Source organism: Amphibalanus amphitrite, unplaced genomic scaffold (assembly GCF_019059575.1).
Source record: "Amphibalanus amphitrite isolate SeventyFive unplaced genomic scaffold, NRLGWU_Aamphi_draft 000597F_arrow, whole genome shotgun sequence".
Lineage (NCBI taxonomy): Eukaryota > Metazoa > Arthropoda > Thecostraca > Balanomorpha > Balanidae > Amphibalanus > Amphibalanus amphitrite.
Window position 1 is genome coordinate 201,453 of NW_024882091.1, and position 21,779 is coordinate 223,231.

The 21,779-nt window shown below is 52.1% G+C and overlaps 1 protein-coding gene and 1 long non-coding RNA gene across 2 annotated transcripts in view; one reads left to right on the forward strand and one right to left on the reverse strand.

The window, feature by feature from the left end:
• Positions 1 to 21,421, forward strand: part of LOC122394547 (semaphorin-5B-like) — a 55,339-nt gene extending 33,918 nt beyond the window's left edge. The window contains exons 4-12 of the mRNA XM_043391505.1: positions 107 to 602; positions 1,851 to 2,041; positions 13,853 to 14,110; positions 15,524 to 15,719; positions 16,444 to 17,377; positions 17,702 to 17,866; positions 18,519 to 18,708; positions 19,082 to 19,212; positions 20,149 to 21,421. Of these exons, the coding sequence (XP_043247440.1) occupies positions 107 to 602; positions 1,851 to 2,041; positions 13,853 to 14,110; positions 15,524 to 15,719; positions 16,444 to 17,377; positions 17,702 to 17,866; positions 18,519 to 18,708; positions 19,082 to 19,212; positions 20,149 to 20,549 (2,962 nt within the window). The 3' untranslated portion in view covers positions 20,550 to 21,421. The remainder of the gene's footprint in view (positions 1 to 106; positions 603 to 1,850; positions 2,042 to 13,852; positions 14,111 to 15,523; positions 15,720 to 16,443; positions 17,378 to 17,701; positions 17,867 to 18,518; positions 18,709 to 19,081; positions 19,213 to 20,148) is intronic.
• Positions 8,496 to 11,395, reverse strand: LOC122394548. Its single transcript, XR_006258891.1, has 3 exons — positions 10,834 to 11,395; positions 10,371 to 10,484; positions 8,496 to 9,570 (listed from the first exon to the last, which is right to left on the reverse strand). It is a non-coding gene; the product is annotated as an uncharacterized LOC122394548 (long non-coding RNA).
• Positions 21,422 to 21,779: the final 358 nt, after the last annotated feature.

Sequence of the window (21,779 nt, forward strand, 5' to 3'; positions counted from 1 at the left end):
GCTCCACCGGTTACGCTCAGCACGTGCCGACCCGGTTACGTGCTTGGTAATGCCTGTAGCACCTTCCGTGTGTGTTGGCTAATTTCTGCCACCCTCCCTCCCACAGGGACCATCTGTACCGTCTGAGTGTGCGCGGCCTGCAGGAGCTCGAGTCAGCCTACTGGCCGGCAGACAAGGACGCCGTGAAGATGTGCGAGATCAAGGGCCAGACGGCCGTCGACTGTCACAACTTTGTGCGCGTGCTGCACCGCCATGAGTCGCGCCTGTTAGCCTGCGGCACTCACGCGTTCCAGCCGGTGTGCACGTGGCGGCAGCTGGACGCTCTCGGCACCGTGCAGCGGCGAGAGTCGGGTATCGCTGTGGCGCCCTACTCGCCGCACCTGAACGTCACCTCAGTGCTCTCCTCTGAGGGAGATGTGTTCGCTGCTACCCCGACCGACTTCTCCGGCCTCGACCCGGCCCTCTACGGCCGCAAACTGCGCACACAGAAGTATGATAGTCGCCTGCTGAGTGCCCCGGACTTTGTCGGGTCGTTCGAGGCCGGGGATTTTGTCTACTTTGTGTTCCGAGAGGACGCCGTCGAATACATGAGCTGTGGCAAGGTGAGTGTCAAACGAGGAAACGAGGTTTTGTATTTATTGTATTTATGCCTCAATTCTTTGAGATGACGGTAAAATGGCGGAATGTCACTTGTTACTATTAATTATCTCATTGTATTTCTAATGTAGTTAATTTGATTGTAATTTGAATTAGAATATGCATGAGGTGGATGATTGTTTGTCGATATCATTTATGGGTATCCCGTTAAAAAGAAATAATATTTTCGTAACGGTATAGGCCCCAATCAAAGCCATTAGTCCCCGCGAGCGCGACCCGACCTTACCGTCGGTCGATTTTTACCGTCTGTTTGATCAGCATCGTCACCTTGCTGTCAAAACAGAGTACAGATGGTAATCGCGTCCTGTTCGGTGTCAGGCGGTGCCAGACAGTCCGGCGGCGGGCCGGTGACAGTTCACACGGACTATCGCTGCCACACCTGCCACCGAACCGACGGGAAATCGGCGACGATATAACCAGAAGGAAATCGGCACATGGCGACGGAAACCGACGGCAGCTTAGATATCCATTTGCCTTGCCATGGCCTTCAGTGGTCATGGCGTTTTGTATCATTACCGACTCACGGCATCCGTCGATCTAGCGATATAGGCTACCACCAGCCGATGTTCTAATACTTGCCGCAGCTGGGCTCCGTCTCCCGCAAGGCTGTCTCCTGTCCCCACCCCCAGCACACACGGGGACGTCTGCACCGCGCATGCATGCAGACATGCAGACATTCATGATCCTCAGACATGCCGCCGTCGATAAAACAGCCCCCAGGACCCCTGACAGGGACAGGGTGCACAGCATATGGCGGTAATTGCAGTGGATGGAGCCTGGTGGGGCTCGGTGCACCAGGGAAACTGATTACTGGCATCCGCTGATTACTGGCATCCATTCAGATAAGGCGCCAGCACTGCATAATCATGGCGATCATTAACTGCCAGATGTAGATTACGACGGAAACCGACAGCCGACAAATATTTAAATGTGTCACAACGTCGTTTCGTTTTGCGATTAAGCTAGGAAATTCCACTCCCGATTGCCCAACTGCGGATGCAATTTAGAAATTGTTGCGACATCTCGATGCAAGCTGACATATTTTTCGATACGATTCAAGTATGTGATGCACGAGCAAATACGATCGGTTTGCACATGGATTATTTTGTTTATTCGGCTAGATAACCTTACCATACCATGAAACCACTGTTGTCATTTTATTTGACCCACATCATTTGTGTCTCTCTTTACAGGCGGTGTACTCGAGGATCGCTCGCGTTTGTAAGAACGACCGAGGTAACGGTCGACACGTATGGACGACGTTTGTGAAGGCGCGTCTCAACTGCTCTGTGCCGGGCGAGTACCCGTTCTACCTGGACGAGGTACAGAGCATCCACTATCTGGACAGGGAGGAGGTGCTCTACGCCACCTTCACCACACCAGAGTGAGTACCCAGAGATCGGGGAGAGTATGCGTACTAAGTATACTTACCGCGAAATGGGATGGGGAGGGGAAAGGAGGATAGGGAAAGGGAGGGAGATATCAACAAACATTCATAATGTAGTTATAACTACATTCATCCCCGTTGGATACCAAACACCTGTACCGATCCGTCCCGCGCCCATATGGAGGCATTCCTCACGGTGGTTGTCTATGTCTCAGTGGTCTGCCTCACGGAGGCTAACTGACTCAGTGAGAGCTGTCTCAGAGGGCTGTCTCTCAGAAACTGGCAGTCTCAGTGTCTCAGAAGGCTATCTCACGGCGGCCGGCCGTCTCAGTGACTCTGAGGGCAGCCTCCGCACGGGACGAGATATCACGCTCGTAGTGCCACTCGTCTATTGACTTTACTCGCGCTATCAGACTCGGGAGGAGGGGAGGGGGACTGTGGAGACGGCACACTGTCAACTTAGTGTCATTTCTTGAGGAGCCTTCAGAGGCCTTCGAGGAAAATGTCCTTGAGTACTGATTAAACGCACAAGCGAGTCACACAACGACCTTCTGTTCTCCGTCGTATTTATTATTGGTAAACTGAGTTCGATTATCGGCTCAGAGCCTCAGCGAAACGCTGACTTTGACCAACGGTGACAGAGTTTGTGTGTACACATTCACAGCGGTCGGAAGGCTGTCACGCCCGCTGGACTGTCTCCTGTGTTGTCTGACAGCGGTTTGGTGGCAGTCACGCGCGCGGGGCTGGTCGAGCAGGTTAATTACACCGGAGAAACCGAGAGGAAAGTGTCGCTATCCGGCCAGGAATAACAATTACCAAACGATTAAGGCGGTCACGCTCACTCCGGGCTATGCCGTTGGTGTTGAAAACAGCTCAGCGGGGCTAGGGCCCCGAGATTTTCCTGTAAGAGTATATCTAATTCGCTATAAGTATTCAATTTGAGCAGGGTTGTATACCAATCAAGTCGATTGAATTGATTGATTTGATTCAACGCGTATTTTGAGTTGATTGGATTGAGTCGATTGACTTTTCGAGATGACTGGTTGACTGACTCGTTTGACTTTAGCGACTGGTTGACTGATTTGATTCCCAAAAATTAGAGTGACTCGTATGATTGAGTCGATTGAATGGAAAGTTCAAATAAGTTTTAGTAGACGAAAAATAATGACACCAATTGATGACATTAAAGATCACAAAACTACACTGAAAACTGCTTGTCATCACAACTGCAATATGGGGTAGATGGCCAAATAAAGAACAGGGCCTAAACATGAACAGCCAACTTTGACTTTCAACTGCAATAACTGCTCCAATCCTGGTGATAGAACCTGGCGATGCACCTACCTACCTTTCTGCACTCAGCAGGAAACTTTTTTTAATCCAGATGATAAAGTGCAAGGCCCTATATACTAATTAAGTGTGATTAATTAATAATTCACATCTCCACATCTCCTCAGAAACAACCCACTGAACTCTATAAATATCTGAAACCCCTACAAAAATAACTGGAACAAAAGCGCCGTTTTCGTCTCGCTAATTACGTTTCCGTGCTAATTTGCTGCATTGTTTAATTTGCAGCAGAACGTTTGTTGATCCTTTTCTCCTGAGAGCCTAAGCATAACATATTTTATGTATTTCATTTTCCTTAAAATATTTTACCGAATATTGTTAAGTGGTTTTATTTCAAATGAAATAGTAATTAAAACGAAATTGGTGTTGTACAACCGATTTATTTTATGATGATCTACCATACTACATGATAATCAATGACGTCATCTTACCAAAAAATCAAAAGACGTAGAATAAGGCATTGGAATAAGGCACGGAATAAGGATTTATAAAAGCTTAGCATACTTATTGGCAAAACGTTTTCTTTGTTTTTTCGCAGTTCGCACCCAACCGTTTTCGCGTTTTAATTCTTTTGTTCCTACTTCCTTTGTCCTTAACTTTTCCTGTGGTTCCAGAGTCCCTGTCCTCTCCATTTCCTTTTAAATATATTTTTAATGCTCATCCCTATCCCCCAGTCCTAACAGTTTCAAATTGTATTGCAATAATATGTTTTGAATTCTTCATATATAACCTACATAGGTATCTACCTTCGTTGGTACTGTTGGTAGCCAGTGACACATCCAGGCAGGTAAGTAGGTACCTACCTGCTTTCCTGCTGTCTTCATAAAGCATACCTAATGTCGCTAATGAAGTTGTCAAATTTGTAGCACATTTTCAACACTTTCATATGGTGTCAGTGTGACATGAAACCTAGCTAGGTTCATTATGTTCAGGGTTCAATTCAGAAGAGCTCCGCATAACTCACATAAAAGACAGACAGGGGCTTTACATGGGGTAGATGGCCTGATGACTTAGCTGGAATATGGCCAAAATTAAATTGACAACTTTTAGGTGAAAGGTGGTGATTTGGGTTAAGGGGCGTTTGTTGAGGTCAACTACTGGGTTATTTTGCACCCATTAAATGAAACTTCTGCTCCAATTCTACCCATTGAACCTCAATATCATGATCCACCTGACCATCACTTAGGTATCCTTCCTTATTACATAGAAACTTTGAATGGCAATTGGCATGGCAATTTATAATTTTAAATGACAATATTTTTATGTTTCTTCTGTAGGTAGGTAGGTAGGTAGGTACACCAGACTGCTATGGACACTTTTCCAAGTTGGTGGGGCAAAAAACCTAATGTATGTCTTGGTTTGAGGCGTTTGATTGAGTTGATTGATTCCTTTCATTGTCGCGTTTGAGTCGATTGAATCAATTCCCGAAAACTGCTCTGACTTGATTGATTTGATTGGTTTCCCAAATTTGTCGTGATTGAATTGATTGCTATTGATTGAGTCGTATACAACCCTGAATTTGAGCAAACATTTATAAAAAAATATTTCAACAGCAATAATACGCATAGTACCTACGTGTTTGCTTTTTGTGTCGCGTTGTAAAATTGTCCGTTTTGTTTAATCTTTCGAATTATCTATCATTTATTCACTTTCCCGGGATGATGAGGCAGTTTCCTCAACGCCTCACAACTGAACCGTCAATGCTATAGCTCGTATAAAAGATCAGAATGATCACAGCTGTCAGCTGCACATAGCGAAACGGGAGGTCTTGAAATATTATCACAAGATCACAATATTATCACATGTCACATATAGATAACGAAGACCAGAAATAGTTCGCTGTAATCTAAGATATAGAAAGGGTAAGCAAAAACTAAGGTCCATTGGTCGTATACTCAAAGAACCAGTCCCACAACGGCAGCAGTTTCGTAGGGTCTGGTTCTAGAGGCTAGTTGAGCCCTGTGATCCCCGGTGACACGGCCGTGTCAGCGCTGTGTCAGCGCCGGCGACTGCTGATGCCGGGTCGTGACTGGGACTGCTGACCTCGGGGCGCTGACCTGGGGCCGCTGACATCGGGGACCGCTGGCCTAAGAATGCCGACCTCGGCGCGTTGACCTGGGAACACTGACATGGAACTGCTAACATCAGCCTCGCGTCAGCAGTCACCGCCCGTCCATCCGAATCGTCACCTGGGCGGAGACGAACCCAGTCACTCTCAGCATTCATGGCGCTGTGGCCCGCGGCAGATTCGGCGCAGCGCGGCCTTTCCGGCGCCGCCGGTGCGCCACGTCGGCCGTCTGACCACCCCGGAGTCAATTAATGACGCTGCAATCTGTTCACGGTGGGACCGGCGATGAGTAACTGCAGACACCCACTGTGTGTCGTCTATTGGGTTTTAATTCTCGCCTGGGGCGTGTGCAAATTTGCTGCGAGGAAGGCGGTGGTTATAGGGAGGCGGCGGCGGCGGCGGCGGCCTTTCAGGGCGGAGGGCGGCGGCCGACCTGACCGGAGGGCGGGGGCGTCGGTTGCCGACAGTGCCGCCCTCCGTCGCGCCGCTACTATGAAGGGAGGAGGCGCGGTCGCGTGGCTCAGTGTTGGGTAATGCCGCACCCCGCCAATCGCGTCTCTGCACAGTGACCGTCGGTGAGTGCAGCGCTGGCCGGCCGCCCGTCACTCACGTGCGGCCCCTGGCTCTGCGGAGAGTGCGGAGGAGGCGCGAGAGAGGTCGGTGGGTCGACACGTCCCACCGCGGAGATGGGCGGCGGCCTGGACTGCTGACTGACACTGGTAGAGCCGTTATTGGAATAGCGGGACCGGGGACGTCTGAAGTTAGCAACTGGTTTGTATAGCCCGTGCTGCGTGCTGTAGCTAGTGTTGAAAGCTATCGCACGATGCTTGCCATCGCAAGCGAATTTGTTGCATTCTGGATCGCAGCCTTTGGACTGGGACCTGCGCTGTCATTCATGTGATTCTCCCGACAATGTTGAGGGCTATTTCCACCGACTCGTAAATGCCACCGGTCTTTGTGTTCGGCGGCGATTTGCCTTTGGGCCCGCCGGTGATAGCTATCGACACATTCAGTCTGCACCCGTTACCATTGTGCTCGATTCGGAACGCCAGACGAACCGGCTCACTCGCCTTCGTGCATCGAGTATTCGCTATTATTTTTACCTCAGTCTAGCGCATGAAGATGTCCCGATTGTAGCGAATCGCTTATCTGACAATCTGGAATCGTGCTAAGGCACGCTACATTAATTTTGATTTAGCCGTAAAAGTGAAAGGGCCTGGAAAATTAATAGCCCTGCAGAGCAACACAACGTATTTTCCTTCATAAAACAAAACAAAGCCTTCATCGGAGAATCGCTGTATCGACTGGGATGGCTCTCACATGTTGACAGCTGGGCGGTGTTTTACAGTTTTTCTTTCAGTACCAGTCAGTGAGTCAGCGTGGGGCAGGCCGTTCTGGACGCCTCAGTGGTCCGTGTTGCCAGCCGCAATTAACTGATGGCCCTGAGCCGACAGAGCTGACGTGACTGCATGATGAGCTGTCCACTGGCCACTCCAGCACGGCCCGCCGGTGAATAAATGCCTGTCAAGTGTCCCAGATTCGGGCGATGGGCGCTACTGTCTTTGTTTGGCCCGAGTTCCCGAAATGGTCTCGGATGCCCTGTACGGACCCTCTTCGGGGATTTATCCCAGGCCTCAGTCGCAGTATGTTCGAGCCCTCGGTCGTCACAAAACGATACGGTCGTCCCTGGTTTGAGCAGTGAGGCCCTGTCGGGTTGACTCACTGGACAGTGGACTGGATGTGGTTCTGCCACGGTCCAGCTCGGTAGTGTCCCCATGGCACGGCCGATTGCCATCCGGATGTACTGTTCCGGTCGTGCGGTGCCACCACCACTCCCCATATTTCTGTCCCGGAGGTGGCAGCCCGCGCGCGTCACATCTACTGTGAATCCCTACACTTTACGAGACTCGTTCAAAGAGGAAGCCGTTTGGTACGATAAGATGCGTCCACGCAACGTCCGATGTGGCTTATTGCTAATACGGCTCTGTAGAAGTGCAATCGCAGTCAGATTCAGTGGTTAGCAGATATTGAGCCATGGCTTCCGAAAAAAAAAACACGAGTCAGCTTAGATCTGGCTAATCGCAGGTAGCTGACGTAATGACATGATGTGGAGATGGAATTAAATTGATGAAATACTAGGACTTACTCCACAAGGAGATCGAATGGGTCGGAGCGCTTTCAATATGTATTATACATATCGTCGTCAGCGAATCAATAACGGGTCGAATCGAGTCGGGTATCGAAGAGGTTCGGGCAAGGCCGTATAAGTTAGGTAAGATCGTCCGGGCTCGCTAATGTTACAAATCTGCAACACTACGGTGACGTCACCGGCGCATACGCTCCCTGGCTCCATCCTGACCCTGATGCGGCGGCTGGAATCGCTGCTAATCGAAAAATTACTTGTGCAATAGCGCTTTTAAATGACTTTAAAAAGGGGGAAAATATGATAACAAAATAATTATGAGAATCCCCTGTCCCGACTTGGATCGTACGACCCCGCCACCTAGCGGACAACGCCGTAATTAGGGTTGAGTTGGCGATCTCCAGGTGGCTCGTCACTCGTCAGCTGTCAGCCGCAGGCAGGCGAGGGCCGGCAGGCGCTTAAGTTATGTTAACGCCAGGTCATGCTCAGGAAAATGCGACATGCTTCATAACGGTCATTTATCTCGAAAAAGATGCGGTGCCCTGTGGTGCTATGGCCCACATGACTCGGGACCCGTGAGGCCCCTGTAGTCACCAGCAGCTCCCAAGGCTGCTACGGACGCGATACCGCAGATACGTACTCCGAAAATTGCTAGACAAAGGACTGCGATGGAGCCTGGTGGAATGCATTGCAAGGACTATGTTTTGGTTTATGTTCCTGTGCGTAATCGCGGGGCTATCGGTGTTAGGGTCCCGGGGGCCAAAGCCATGCGGGCAACTGGGGTGTATCTGGATGGTGAATGGTGATGATATCGTGTTTTTGTTCGGCCACATGGGCACAATAACGAAAGCATTGATTCACTCCGTCCGAAAGCCTAGGTACCGAACCAATTAAGAACCACCAACAGATGTATTCCATGACAGGAAACAAAACGACCCCAACACTGCTCGCGCATGTCTATCCAATATCCATCCAGTGAGGGAGCACATGTGGTCCGTGTCCCCGCACACACGGGCACACAGACGATGGGTAACGCAACCACGAGTCGGCACAACGCAATCACGAATGGTTAACGCAACCACGAGTCGGCACAACGCAATCACGAATGGTTAACGCAACCACGAGTCGGCACAACGCAATCACGAATGGTTAACGCAACCACGAATGGTTAACGCAACCACGGGTCGGCACAACGCAATCACGAATGGTTAACGCAACCACGAATGGTTAACGCAACCACGAGTCGGCACAACGCAATCACGAATGGTTAACGCAACCACGAATGGATAACGCAACCACGAGTCGGCACAACGCAATCACGAATGGTTAACGCAACCACGAGTCGGCACAAGATGAATGAGCAAAAGCGACTGTCAACCACGCAACCACGAATCCGCACAAAATGAATGAACCAAAATTACTGTTCAACAGGGGTCAGCACTGCGCGCGTCCAGAGAGGCCAAGCCGGCAGCTCGCGTGATCACGCCCTGGGTCCGCGCCCTCAGCCGGGGTAGGCTCACCGTGCCATCGCCGAACTGGATGACCATCGTGGAAGAGTTCGAGGTCATCTTCCAGTTGATGATGGGTGCTACCGTCGACGGTCAGTCCGGTATCGTGCAGAGGCTGCTGGCGGCACTCCAGGTAAAGCGTCCATCTCTGGACGCCAGGATCGCGAGGAAGCTGGTGACGACGCGGGTCCACCTTCGGATCCGCTCACTAAACCAGCGCCAGGACGAAGTCGTAAGCACAAGTGATCCGCTCCTCGCGTAGGCCGGCCTGGCTCCCAGTGATGGTGCGCCGGGAGCTGCTCGCTGCCCGGCTGAACTGTCTGACAGCCTCAGAAGACAGAAAGTGACGGCGCTCTCCACACTGGCGAGTGATGCCGGGGTAAAGATGTCGGCACTGGACGCCGCCGGCAGACGCAGTGCGTTCTCCATCTGATTCAGCTGCTTCCTGCCGATTTACCTGAAACAAAGTCAAGTGAAATCAATGATCCTTCTTACCTAAGTGGTGGCCTGAGCTCTGCAATACGTGGACGTATCAATGGCCACAAAATCTATCTAATTAAGGTGCTGTTTAAATAAAGATAGAATTAATAGTGAATAGTGATTGTTGAAATGGCGACGGTCGGTGAGCTTAAACTAATGTAAAGTGGGAAACCCCAAAATTTAGTGTGTACAATATCTTAGCGCGAGCACCACTGAACATTACGTCAGCTCGCGCAATTTGATAGCCGCGTGCTGCTATCACCGGTGAAACAGGGCCCAGGTTTAGAGCCTTGCCCACAGTGTCCACTCAAGTGATTCAGAGGTAAGCTTAGTCTGAGTCTGATTGCAACATCATTCTCAAAGCTAGCATCTGAGTGTATTCAGTCTCTATCAAAACTACTGATTGCTGGAACCCTTGGCCCTGTTTCACCGGTGATAGCAGCACGCTACCTACTATCAAATTGCACGAGCTGACGTAATGTGATGAGGTCACACTAATGACGTTTCGTGCAATCTGTGAGCTTCGTTTGGACCAGAGTTGCTGTCTCGTTGAATTGCGTTTGATACATTTGTTTGATCGCATGGCCGTGAAGATGCTAGCAGCAATATTTGATGACATCACACAGATTGACTGAGTCATGCTTTGTTGATGTTTCCATGGAAACCCAATTTGACACGTGTAATAGCAGCGTGCTGCTATCACTGGTGAAACAGGGCCCTTGTATTGACAGTTCAAGCACCTAACAAAGAAAATATCAAATTCAATTATCTCCTCACCTTGATCTATCACTCAGAGATGAGGACGCTCCCTCAGTGTTGATGATGTCCTGCGCAAGGGACTTCATCTGTCGGCGATCACTCCTTGAAGCCCGAGTGCTTTGTTGCGCCGGTCTGTGAAAACACCATTTACATCAACATTCAAATAGGGCACAACTTCAGCGAGCTGCTTTGAGCATTGGTGACTGATGCACAGATTATATTTGATATGCAAAATGTTTCAAGTATCATGCAAATATGTCGGTAGCGGTACCTAACTTGGTACCTACCTGCTTACTAGCAACCTAATTTACAAATTAATGTGTCATGGTACATATCTGACAAGCGCACACAGTCACAGTGCAAATCCAAAAGCAAATATAAATTTGTTACAATTTCCATCACAATAAGAAAGATTCGAATTAGTACATTACCAACTGAATAGTTGGCATTCATATCAAATCCATTAAAATGAAATACATACCCCGAAGACCCAGCACTGCGCAGATTCTGTGTTGGAACCGCATCAGTCTTCAGACATGGGCTCACACCTGGCATCAGGGATGCTTTCACAAGGTAGGAAGGATCATAATCTGAATCAAGAAAGTGGTCTGAGCAAGTCCTTGCCTGCAACACATTTATAGGATCCTGCCTCGAACATCTATGCACCCAGGTTGAGGTCACACATGTCAATGTGGCTGGATCCTTCGGGAACCGAAAAAACGATTTTGTGCAGAACTTGCCAGTCCTTCGGTAACTTCGGCATGTAGCCACCGCACAGTACGACATCCTGAATCAAGTCCTGAATCATTCAATCAATTTAAGTTTCAATGGTTTCAAACAATCAACTCGAGGGTACAACCAAGGTACAACACAAGCAAGAAACAGGAAATGAACTTGTTTACAACCGTGAGTCCGTGACCCTCAAAATCGAATTCAAGGCCAAATTTGCGGGGAAGGCCAGCTGAGAAGTGTCCGGTCCGCTGACGTCACGGGTAATGTTAAAGATCCGGGTGCCCGGCAAATAGGAAAGCTCGGGATGACAGCCCCCTGGGTTCGGGAGCTGCGCGACAGAGCGATCACATACTATTCGAATTATGCATTAAAGAGAATAAAAAACACGTGAGAACAATCATGATACACTAGCTGCTAAAATGAATTAAAATGGGGTGCTAAAATGCATAAATGGCACGTATAAAAATACAATAAAGGGGGGGGGGGAAACAGGATACCTATGGTGATAAAGACTGAGTAGAAAAGACTATACAAAAATGAGTGCAAAAACTGTAAAAGGACGAGTACAAATATAAATACATACAAAGGCCGAACTAGACGTAAACACTACTGACAAAAACGGCGGATTATCGGCAGCCAGCGGTCATGCAGCAGGGCACCCGAGTTCCTGTTCACGTTTGCGTCATTCGGCGACACCAGGACGGCTTCACGCCGACCAACAGTCCGAATATAGGCCGATTCCAGGAGAAGTCGCATCTGGTGATGACTGGCTCGATTCAAGATCTTGATGGCATCGAAAGCAGGTGAGCAGTCTCTATGGGTACTGAAGGCCGATGTATTGGCTCTCGAGCGGACTGCTCCAGTCCAGCTCTCCCGGTGTTCTCGGAGTCTCGTGCCCAGCTCACGATCTGTCTCGCCGATATAGACCATTGGGTCACCGTCCACTTGGCAGGAGCACTCGATCCGATAGATGACGTTGCTCTGTTGTAGCTTAGGCAGATGGTGCTTAGCCTTGCTGCAGAGCAGCGAGCCGATGGTGACTGAAGGCTTGGAGACGAGCTGGATCCCGATCTTGCTGGCCTCCCGTTTGAGTTGGTAGAACAGGGGGCCGGCAAACGGAACAGAGACTCGGACAGGCGCCGGGTGTGAGTTCGCGCTAGGTGGCGCTGGTAGGGCCCTTGCCTTCAGTCTGAGATCGGTCCGAGTCTTCTGAATGGCCGAGTCGATGAATGATCGTGGGTAGCCATGATGATGAAACTTCTGGCGGATGAAGTCAAGCTCCTGCTGGCGGTCTCTCATGGACGAACAGTATCGGATCGCTCGAGTGCAGTCAGATCGAATGGCCGCTCTCAGGTAGCGGGTCTCGGTGTAGGAGCTGAAGGCAGGCACTTGGTTGGTGTTGCAGGACTTCCTGTAGACCTTGGTGCAGAACTTGTCGTCTCTTCTAGTGATGCAGATGTCAAGATACGGTAGCTGTCGGTTTACTTCCAAGTCAGTGGTGACATTGATGCTGGAGTCCTTGCTGTTCAGCTGGTTGACCCACGTGCTGAGGATGTCGTCACTGCCCTCGAACAAGACCAGGTAGTCGTCCGCGTATCGGCAGAAAGCATGGACCCTGCCACCACAGTTGGCCGCCAGGAGCTCCAGATCAGCCTCCCAGTGACCCATGTACAGGTCAGCGACCACCGGAGAGTAGCTTTTGCCCATGGCTAGGCCGGTAGTCTGCCTGAACCATCGCTCCTTGTCACCGTCTTGAATGACCGCATGGCAGTTCTGGATAGAGATGTTCAGCCCTCTGAAACGCGAATTGTGTCAATCTCCGTAAGTGGAATATTAAACAGAGGCTTACATGATTACCTACATGACTTAATTAAGCTTCTGCCAACGAAATTCCTTATATGCAAACGTCAACGTCCTTGACCGTCTAAACAGAACAAATTAGACGCGAACTGTGTCAAATGTGGAACAATTTATCCTGTCAGCATTCCTCAAATTAGTGTGTGAATTCATAATTTTATCGATTTTTCCTATATTTGCTGCAGAATGCAAGTATAGGTACCTACCTGAAAAAAAAATGGTTTCATTAAAGTACGCTGCATCACCTTGATCGTCTGAGGCAAAGTGCCTTTTATACGTAGGCTACCTTTTATGCCTTTTATCGTATGGTATGTAAATTGTAACATCTTAGGTGCCATGTGCGGTCGTGCAGCCCGTCCACAAGGTGACCGCTATGGGTTGTGCTGACGCTGGGCCGGGCTGCCGGCGGTTAGGGCCGGTGGGCCGTGCTGGCACATTTTTACTAATGGTATATCTGTAGACGTGTGCTGCATCTGCAATATGACGTCACGCACGTGCCTCGGTAGTGACCACGGGGGGGGGGGGGGGGAGACGGTGGTCGGGCGGGGTCTGTGGGAACTGCGTCGTCTGTTGTCGCGCTGCTATTGTAACGTTCAAACAATGCGTTATCAAAGATACTGAATGGAGTGACGGTGAACATTGTTTTACCTTCCAGTGCAAGCGCCCTGACAGTTTGGATCTGGAGACGCGTCCAATCTTTACATCTTATCATAGGAAGCTGTCAAAATGTGTAACATCAGATAGTTATCTCAGCAGGATTAGGAACACTGAATTCAAACAAAGTGACAATTGATATCCATACATCTAGTAGACCTGCATTCGCTGTCTTGTTTCCACCGCATTACTGCCCGTTCCGTAGGTACGCTCCCACCCTGACCTCCGCCCCGCTTCGTTTTTTTTCTTTTCTTCAGTAACAGCCTGGCCGGCTCGGCAGTGTGCGCCTTCACGATGGCATCTATCAGCGCCGCCTTCCAGGGTCCCTTCCAGCACCAGAGCGCCGCTGGAGGGCCCTGGAAACGCGTCCACCTGGAGGATCACACCCACTTCGAGTGCCGCTCGCCGGAGGTGACCTCGGGTCATCAGCTGGCAGCGCTGTATGACTTTACACTGACGGCTGAGGCGGTGCAGCCGGAGCGACCGGAGCCGCTGCTGCTGCTCGATGGAGTCAGGTGAGAGAGGCAGGGAGTGAAGGGGATGGAACTGGAAGGGGAAAGGTGATGAGGGAAGAGAGAAGGAGGGGAGAGCGTTCCGGTGGAACCTATGATTGGGCATCTGTGTGACAACGGTGCTGGGTAGAGCTGTACATGCACATTCAATTAAGACAGAAGCGGGAGATAGTCTTATAGGGAGATAGATACAGATAACGAGATAGAAGAGACAAGGTAAGCCCGGCTCCTGTGTAATAGGAGCAAGAACCAGCCGTCCCATATCGGGGATAGACGAATGGATATCCATTGTAAGTCTGAATGAAAACCGGACTCACCGGCTGGTGGTGTCGCAGCGCCTTAAACCCAGAGTCTGGCCCGGATGTGTGCCTGCTCAGTGGGGCTTCGTCGGGAGAGAGGACAGGATAAAGTGGACGGGGAATGAGTGGGCTTTTCCAGCCCGGCTGGCGGACGGCTGAGTAGCCTGCCGCCTCTGAAACCGTCTCTAGGACGTCTGTGGACAGTCTCTAACCTCGGTGCCATTCTGTGCCGTCTTGGTGGCATCTCTTGACCGTCTTTAAACCGTCTCTGTGTCGGTCTGTTGTCGCCAGGACGTCACGCCTCTCTACCATCTCTGGTTACATATTTGGTTGCATCTGGTTGCATGTTCGTGCATATGGTTGTTTCCACGTAGTTTCTCTGGCCGTCGCTGTGTCTTTGTGCCATTGTGTACCGTTTCTGTCCCGTCTCTGTACCGTTCCACTACTATCTCAGTGCCCGTCTCTGTGCCGATCTATGACCGCTACTGTGCCGTCTCTAGACAGTATCTGGACCGTCCCTAAAGTATATATAGCTTATAGCCGTCTCTGTAGAGCTCCGACATGTATCCGTCCTATATCCGTCTGTCTCCGTGCCGTCTCTGTGCCGTCTCTGTCGCCGGCCCGCCGGCTAATGCATCTGGCCGTATAAGCCGGCGCTGTAAGCCGCGCCGCTGGAGATGTTATCCGGCTGAGCCGTGAGCGGCTCGCCGCGCAGAGTCGCAGAGTCGTGGCACTCATGGTCGCCCCGGCCACCTGCCGCCCAGGGCCGCGCCTTGTGCCGGGCGACCACGGCTGATCACAATCACTCGGATACCGGACAGTCGCGGAGCCGTGATCCCATTTTATATAGAGGAAATGCGTGACGGGTCGGAATGATGAATGGCATATGCCGAAGCGATGGCATTTGCATTGTCTTCTTCATATCGCAGCCTCAATTTTTAGAGCTCATTTCTGCTTCTGTCTTCTCTTTGGAAAGTGAGGACAAAATAACATCGGTATTACCACACTGCATATGCCCGGGAATGCTATTTCATATCCAGTGAAACTATTTCCCTCCTACCTGCTGATGTGCCTAATGTGATTTGTGACATCTGGCCCGACCTGACCTGACCGACAGGCTGACCTCCGTGGCGACTGACGTCATCACCACCAAGCACCACGTGTCAGTGCACGTGCTGTACGTGGCCGACACGACGGGCACCATCCGCAAGCTGAGTGTGGTGCCTCGCTCGCGCCAGACCTGCCTGCTGGAGGTGCTGCGGCCATTCAGCAAGCCCACCCGGGTGCTCACCATGAAGCTGCTCAGAGAGGCGGTCAGTAGTTCTTCACCTATCAGAGGGACGCTGGAGGGGGGGGGGGGGGGGAGTCGGGATGAACTTCTGGTCTACGGGATTGCAGTAGACAGTCACTGGGGTTGGCACCGGTGCAGCAGTTTGGTTGTTCCCCTGTCCTGGTCTGTGTGGAGTGTGGACTGTACCATCGCTCACAGCTGTTTATGAAGATTCTTTCCTTGCCATTACGTATGTGCTGTATTTACATATATCATACTGTTCCGCCATGCATATTTATCTGTACTGAGTCAGACTATCCGTTCTCGTTCCCGCCTTCCACTGCAGCAATCGTGCGTCAAGGTTTCGCAAATCGTGCTGGAAGGCGGACTTTTCGCGCTAGCCCGGCTATCCGGTGCAACTGAGTCACTCGATCCACGGCCACTGAATACCGACCTTGTTTGTCCCCACTGTGGACCCTCACCCGACCTCGGCAGTACACACAGCTGTGCAACTGCCGACCGAGCGTGTTTGCACTGCTTTGTGCCGCTGCAACTCGTACAGCGGAAGGGAACGAAGCATGCTCGGGTTTACTCAGGATTGGTGTCCTTCCGCCACGAAATCTGGCTCGACTGTGGCTCGACTTGGACCTATGGCCATATGACTCAGCTGTGAACTGCTACAGTGGGCTGTGGCCTGTGGGTCTCTCGTGCTGTAACTGTTGATTAGTTCGTTGATATCCGTCTAACGTTTACCATCTGACCCGCAGGCCTCCCTGTACCTGGGTACCGACTCGGGCCTGGTCCGTCTGCCGGTGGAGCGGTGCGGCCGGTACCGCAGTGAGGCCGCCTGTCTGGCCGCCATGGACCCGTACTGTGGCTGGGACGAGGCGCGCGCTCTCTGCACCCCGCCGCCGGGCCAGGACCCGGGCGTGGCCTCGTGGCTGCAGCCGGTCACCCAGTGTCCCGACCTGAGCCGGCCCGTGGACGGCGGCTGGAGCGCCTGGGGCGACTGGCAGCCGTGCCGCCAGCTGGAGAGCAGCGACGGCGAGGGTGAGCCGGGCGAGCCGTGCCTGTGCCGACGGCGACAGTGCTCGAGCCCGGCGCCGGCGCGCGGCGGCGCCCCGTGCGTCGGCCTGGCCGCCGAGGTGACCAACTGCACGCGCCACGGCGGCTGGACCAGCTGGTCAGCCTGGTCGGCGTGCTCCCACCCGTGCGGCGTGGCCGTCAAGTCGCGCCGCCGCTCGTGCAGTAGCCCAGCGCCGGTGCACGGCGGCCGCGACTGTAGCGGCGACGCCGAGCAGGAGATTATGTGCCACTCGAACCCGCCGTGTCCCAGCGAGACCAGCCTGCCGGTGGACGGCGGCTGGGGCCACTGGAGCGCCTGGTCTCGCTGCTCGGCCCGCTGTGGCGGCGGTCTGCGCCGGCGCCGCCGCAGCTGCGACAGCCCTCGGCCGGCCAACGGCGGCCGGCCCTGCGCCGGCTGCGAGCTCGAGTACGGCCAGTGCGGCGGCCAGCCGTGTCCCGAGCAGCGCCGCCTCACACACTGGACGCCCTGGCTGGCGGCGAATGGCAGCACCGTCGGCCGGCAGCAGCGCTTCAGGTTCGAGTGCCGCGCGCCGGTGCCGGACGCCGCGCTGATCAGGGTGTCACACGCGCGCAGCGATGAGCGCCACTGCAACGCCGACGGACAGTGCACGCCAGGTGAGAGGGACAGGCATACATCGCTGTTCATATAATACAGTGAAACAGACACGGTGATGGCTCGAGATGCCTTCCCGTGTAGAATTGTGTTTTTAGCATAATGTTGAATGATGGTATCGCTTCTACTTGAAATGTTCGAGCGTAATGAGATTCACACTCATGTGATGCTTCCGTTTTCGTTCTGAGTCATCCCATGTGGTCTGATGGTCTACCCACTTCCATCGTTTCTAACTAGATGATTCTCCCACCCAGCCCTCTGTCCCTCTCTGTCCCTCTCCGCCCCTCTCTGCCCCTCTCTGACCCCCTCTTTGCCCTGTGTCGCAGCCGACTGGACCGGTCTGGGCTGGGGTGACTGGGGCTCCTGGTCACCCTGTTCTGTGCCGTGCGGCGGAGGCGTTCAGACTCGCTCGCGCACCTGTGACGGCCTCCCCTCGGCCTGCCTGGGACCCAGCAGGGTGGAGCAGGCCTGTAACACGGAACGGTGCAAAGGTGAGCGTCCGGAGGTCGTCGCGCGTCCGGCGGGGAAGGACGGGCGTCAGCACGGCGTGAGTCACGCGGCATAGCGGCCTCACTCGCTCCCGGTCTGTGGTTAGACCTGGAGAAAATTACAGCCCGCTTCACGGGAAGAGCTGACGCAAGGGTGTGCTGACGTGCAGGAGTCCCCAGCAGCCTTGGTAAATAAAACATGCTGGAAGAAAGGGCCTCGTGCTAACGCTTTGCACAGTCACGCCTCAGAACAGGGGAGAATTGAAACAATGCATCGGCTGTTGATTGTTGACTGGTGCACGGCAGACAAGTATCGAATGCAACGTGTGATACTCGTGCTGTATTGTTTAGTGTGGAAAACATCGTGGGAATGTAATGACCTTTATGTCAGCTGTGATGCCATTTGCTGTTAGCATGACGTGAATTATGACGTGAAATGTATGTGGTATATTGTGGTATGGCGACTGGCGTGCCTCAAATGCGGTGCGTGCAGCGTGATGCATGAAAATTTAGATGTGTCTTCATGACGCTATGTCTCACATGTTTCATGACCCACTGCTGTGTTCTATCCTCACATGCATGTTTCAGGGACAGGGTATGCCTACCACATAACGCAGGACTCAGTACTCACGTATAACTCGCTCCTCCCCGGCAGGCGACTGGTCGTGCTGGTCGGAATGGTCGCCCTGCTCCGTTTCCTGCGGGGTCGGCCGGCGCAGTCGACACAGACAGTGCCGACCGCCCGAGGGCGCCGACCCCAGTGACGTCACCTGCGACGGCTCTGACGTCACTGAGGAGCCGTGCGAGATGCCCAGCTGCAGCAGTCTTGAGGGATGGAACGAATGGTGAGTGGCGTTATGCTGTGTCGATGAACCTACAGGTGTTAAAGTGAAAGTGTACGCATTATTTTGGTGCTCTTCCAGGATCTTCAACGATTATCAAGGATAAAATGTTTTATCCGTAAGCGCTATACATGATTTACCGGTACATTTTCCTTGCATAGTACCGCACTATTCCAGTGAAGACAATACACACTTCTTTGTCGTAGTCGGTATCCGCCGTCCTTGAGTAGTTTTTCTCCCATTTCCTCCTTATGCATCCACCGTTGCGTTTACTCGATAATCAGAAGGTGCGGGGCTTCTGGCGACCTTTCACTGTCTACGGCCCCTGTGCCAGGTCACTCAGTACCTGCCCTGACCTCGCCCCCCCCCCCCCCAGGTCCGTCTGGAGCCAGTGTGATGTCGGTGGAGAACAGCACCGTGTCAGAGACTGTATGGTCTCGGAGCCCGGCCAGGAGCTCTGTCAGGGAGTGGACCGGCAGAGCAGACTCTGCGTGGAGACCAACGATGGTGGGTTTCAGAGAGTGTGTGGAGATGATTTAGAAAATTGCTATTGGGTGGTGGCGGTAAAATACCTACTGATTCCTTGCTTCCGCTCAGGATATGATTAAAGGAAATAGTTCACTTTCACGAAATTATTTTTTTTGCAACGATTTATGATTTTTTATGTTCAAAATAATCAGCAAAGAAAATAAAACCTTTTTATAACAAAAGATTTTTTTCTATATTTTGAAATAGGAAGAACTTTTCAGTTTCTGTAAGGCACTCGCGATCCAGTATGAAAAGAGCATGGGTCCCGAAAATTCTTCAGAAACAGAGAAATTATCGTAGCCACCGGCATTTGGGCGATCTGCTCGATCTGATAATGTTCCCCTGAATATCCTAATTGATCAGTACGAGAATTTCTCTAGAGTTCTCGTAGATAATTTCTCTAGTTTCTGAAGAATTTTCGGGACCCATGCTCTTTTCATACTGGATGGAAATATATGCAAGGCACACATCCTCAACGCAAGACACCTTTTTCGGGACGAGAAATAGAATATCTTTGCCTAGGGTGATCGTTGGGCTGTAAAAGCTCCTGATTTATGCTCGTCTCAGCCTAAGCTACGGAACTGCTATTCCAGTTCAAAACCCATGTTAAAAAGTGAACTATTTCCTTTAAGTGCGATGATTCATTGTAAAAGTGATTCAGAGGTCCCGTTGAATTTTGACATGCGTCGTAGCTGTTTTCTCAGAATGATTTTTCTTGTTTGCTTGTATGTGTTTGTGAAATAAGTAAGACTTTTGGCCCAGGTCGACCGCTCTTAGTAATGGGAATCGTATTCGCCTGACGGCTCCCCACATTTTGTCATCAGCTTCCAGGTCTATGTCCTGAGTTGATGAGGTCAGATCACGTTTTGCTTTGTCCCAACCGTCCCCCTCTCACACCGTGCCCTCTTTCCGCAGATTCGGTGCTGATGGCGGCCACGGCTGTGGCGCAGGGCGGCGTCAGCGCTGGTCGACTGGTCGGCGCCTGCCTGGGTTGCTTCTGTGCCGGCGCTCTCCTGGCGGCCGCCGGCACGTACTACTACTTACATAGGCGGCGCTACGGTCGCGTGCCCGGCTCCAAGTACTACGACACACTGCCGAAGCCGGCGGCACCGAACGCCTACCAGAGCGTGCCCGGTGTCCAGGAGCTGGCGGAGCTCCGTAACGGCCGCGGCCGGCACAGCTCCGCCGGCAAATCGGCCGCCGAGCTGTCCCAACCCGAGAAAACGGCCACGATCCGCCGCAACGGCAGCCAACGCTACACATCGGTACTCGGGAGCGAGCTGCGCGCAAACCTGGCGTCAGACACCATCTACTAACCGCTGCCGGCGGCCGGTGCAGGACTCAGTCTCCAGTACAAAGGGTGCCGCGGCAGGGGGCCGCGCGGCGGACTGGGGCGGCCGTGGCCCGCTGTGCACTGGGTGTGCGAGAGGGCGGGCGGTAAGTGCCGCATCGCCAGAATTGTGATATCACCTCGGTCATGCTGTGATGGACACTGCGGCCATTCTCATCCATGTGTGTGACTGCGTGCGTGTGCGTTTATGTGTGTTTGTAGCGCCATTAACTATGCTTTGCGAACGGTTGTGGGATGAGACTCAGGTACCTATTTCAGTGCCTGCGAACAAATGTTATAATTGACGTGACGAGGTACAACATTAACTGTTAGGTCCGTGTCTATTTCACGGAGTTCGATCATGCCGTGCGATGCGATATTTTTTTTAAAGTGTATGCGTTTTTAATGAAGCTGTTTGACAATGTCGACCATGAGTAGGTTTAGCTAACCCGCTATCTTGCTGAGGAGCGACAATGAATGGGAACAATCGTGCACATACTGAGGTTACCTATTTCCACCCCGCCATTTGAGCGACTACTGTGCCTGTCTACCATCCGTGTTTATCAAGTGCTGATTCCAATGCATTCTAACAAGTGCGACGGTATAATAACAATTTAACAACCCGAGCGCTTAACTATTCAATGTTCCCCCGTCCCACCATCTTACAAGTTCCGCGCGATATACGATCGCTGTCAGTGTCATGCCGCCGCGTTTTGTACTGCCTTACGTGCCAACGGGGCGCCCTGGTTGTGTTGTGGACTATGCAGGACAGGGCAGGCGGGTACGACTGCCCTGTTTCGGCTGTCGACACAGAGACTGTCGACGGATGGCCGAAATACACTGGATTAGATCGGAAAACGACGCCTTCGTTGCATGTCTCGTGTGCGAGCTGGTAGCGTCCTGGCCAAAGAACCACAACTAAGTCGTATTCGTAGGCACCTCGACTGTTTCGAGGGGTTACAGACGAAATCATTTTATCACAGCTGACAGTGAAACTGGCCCGGAGAACGGGGGGACAGAGGTAGGAGGGATGCGGGTCAGATGCAGAAAGGCAGACTAGGGGGACGGAGGGTGGTAACAGGTCAAGTATAAGGATAAGGAGTGGATCAGATGCAAGAGGAGAATAATATGAGAGAGGATGGCGGGGTTGATATGCGGGGGGGGGGGGGTAGCAGGCCCACTGCTTGACACAGGATGGAGGGTTTTCTCCACGGGT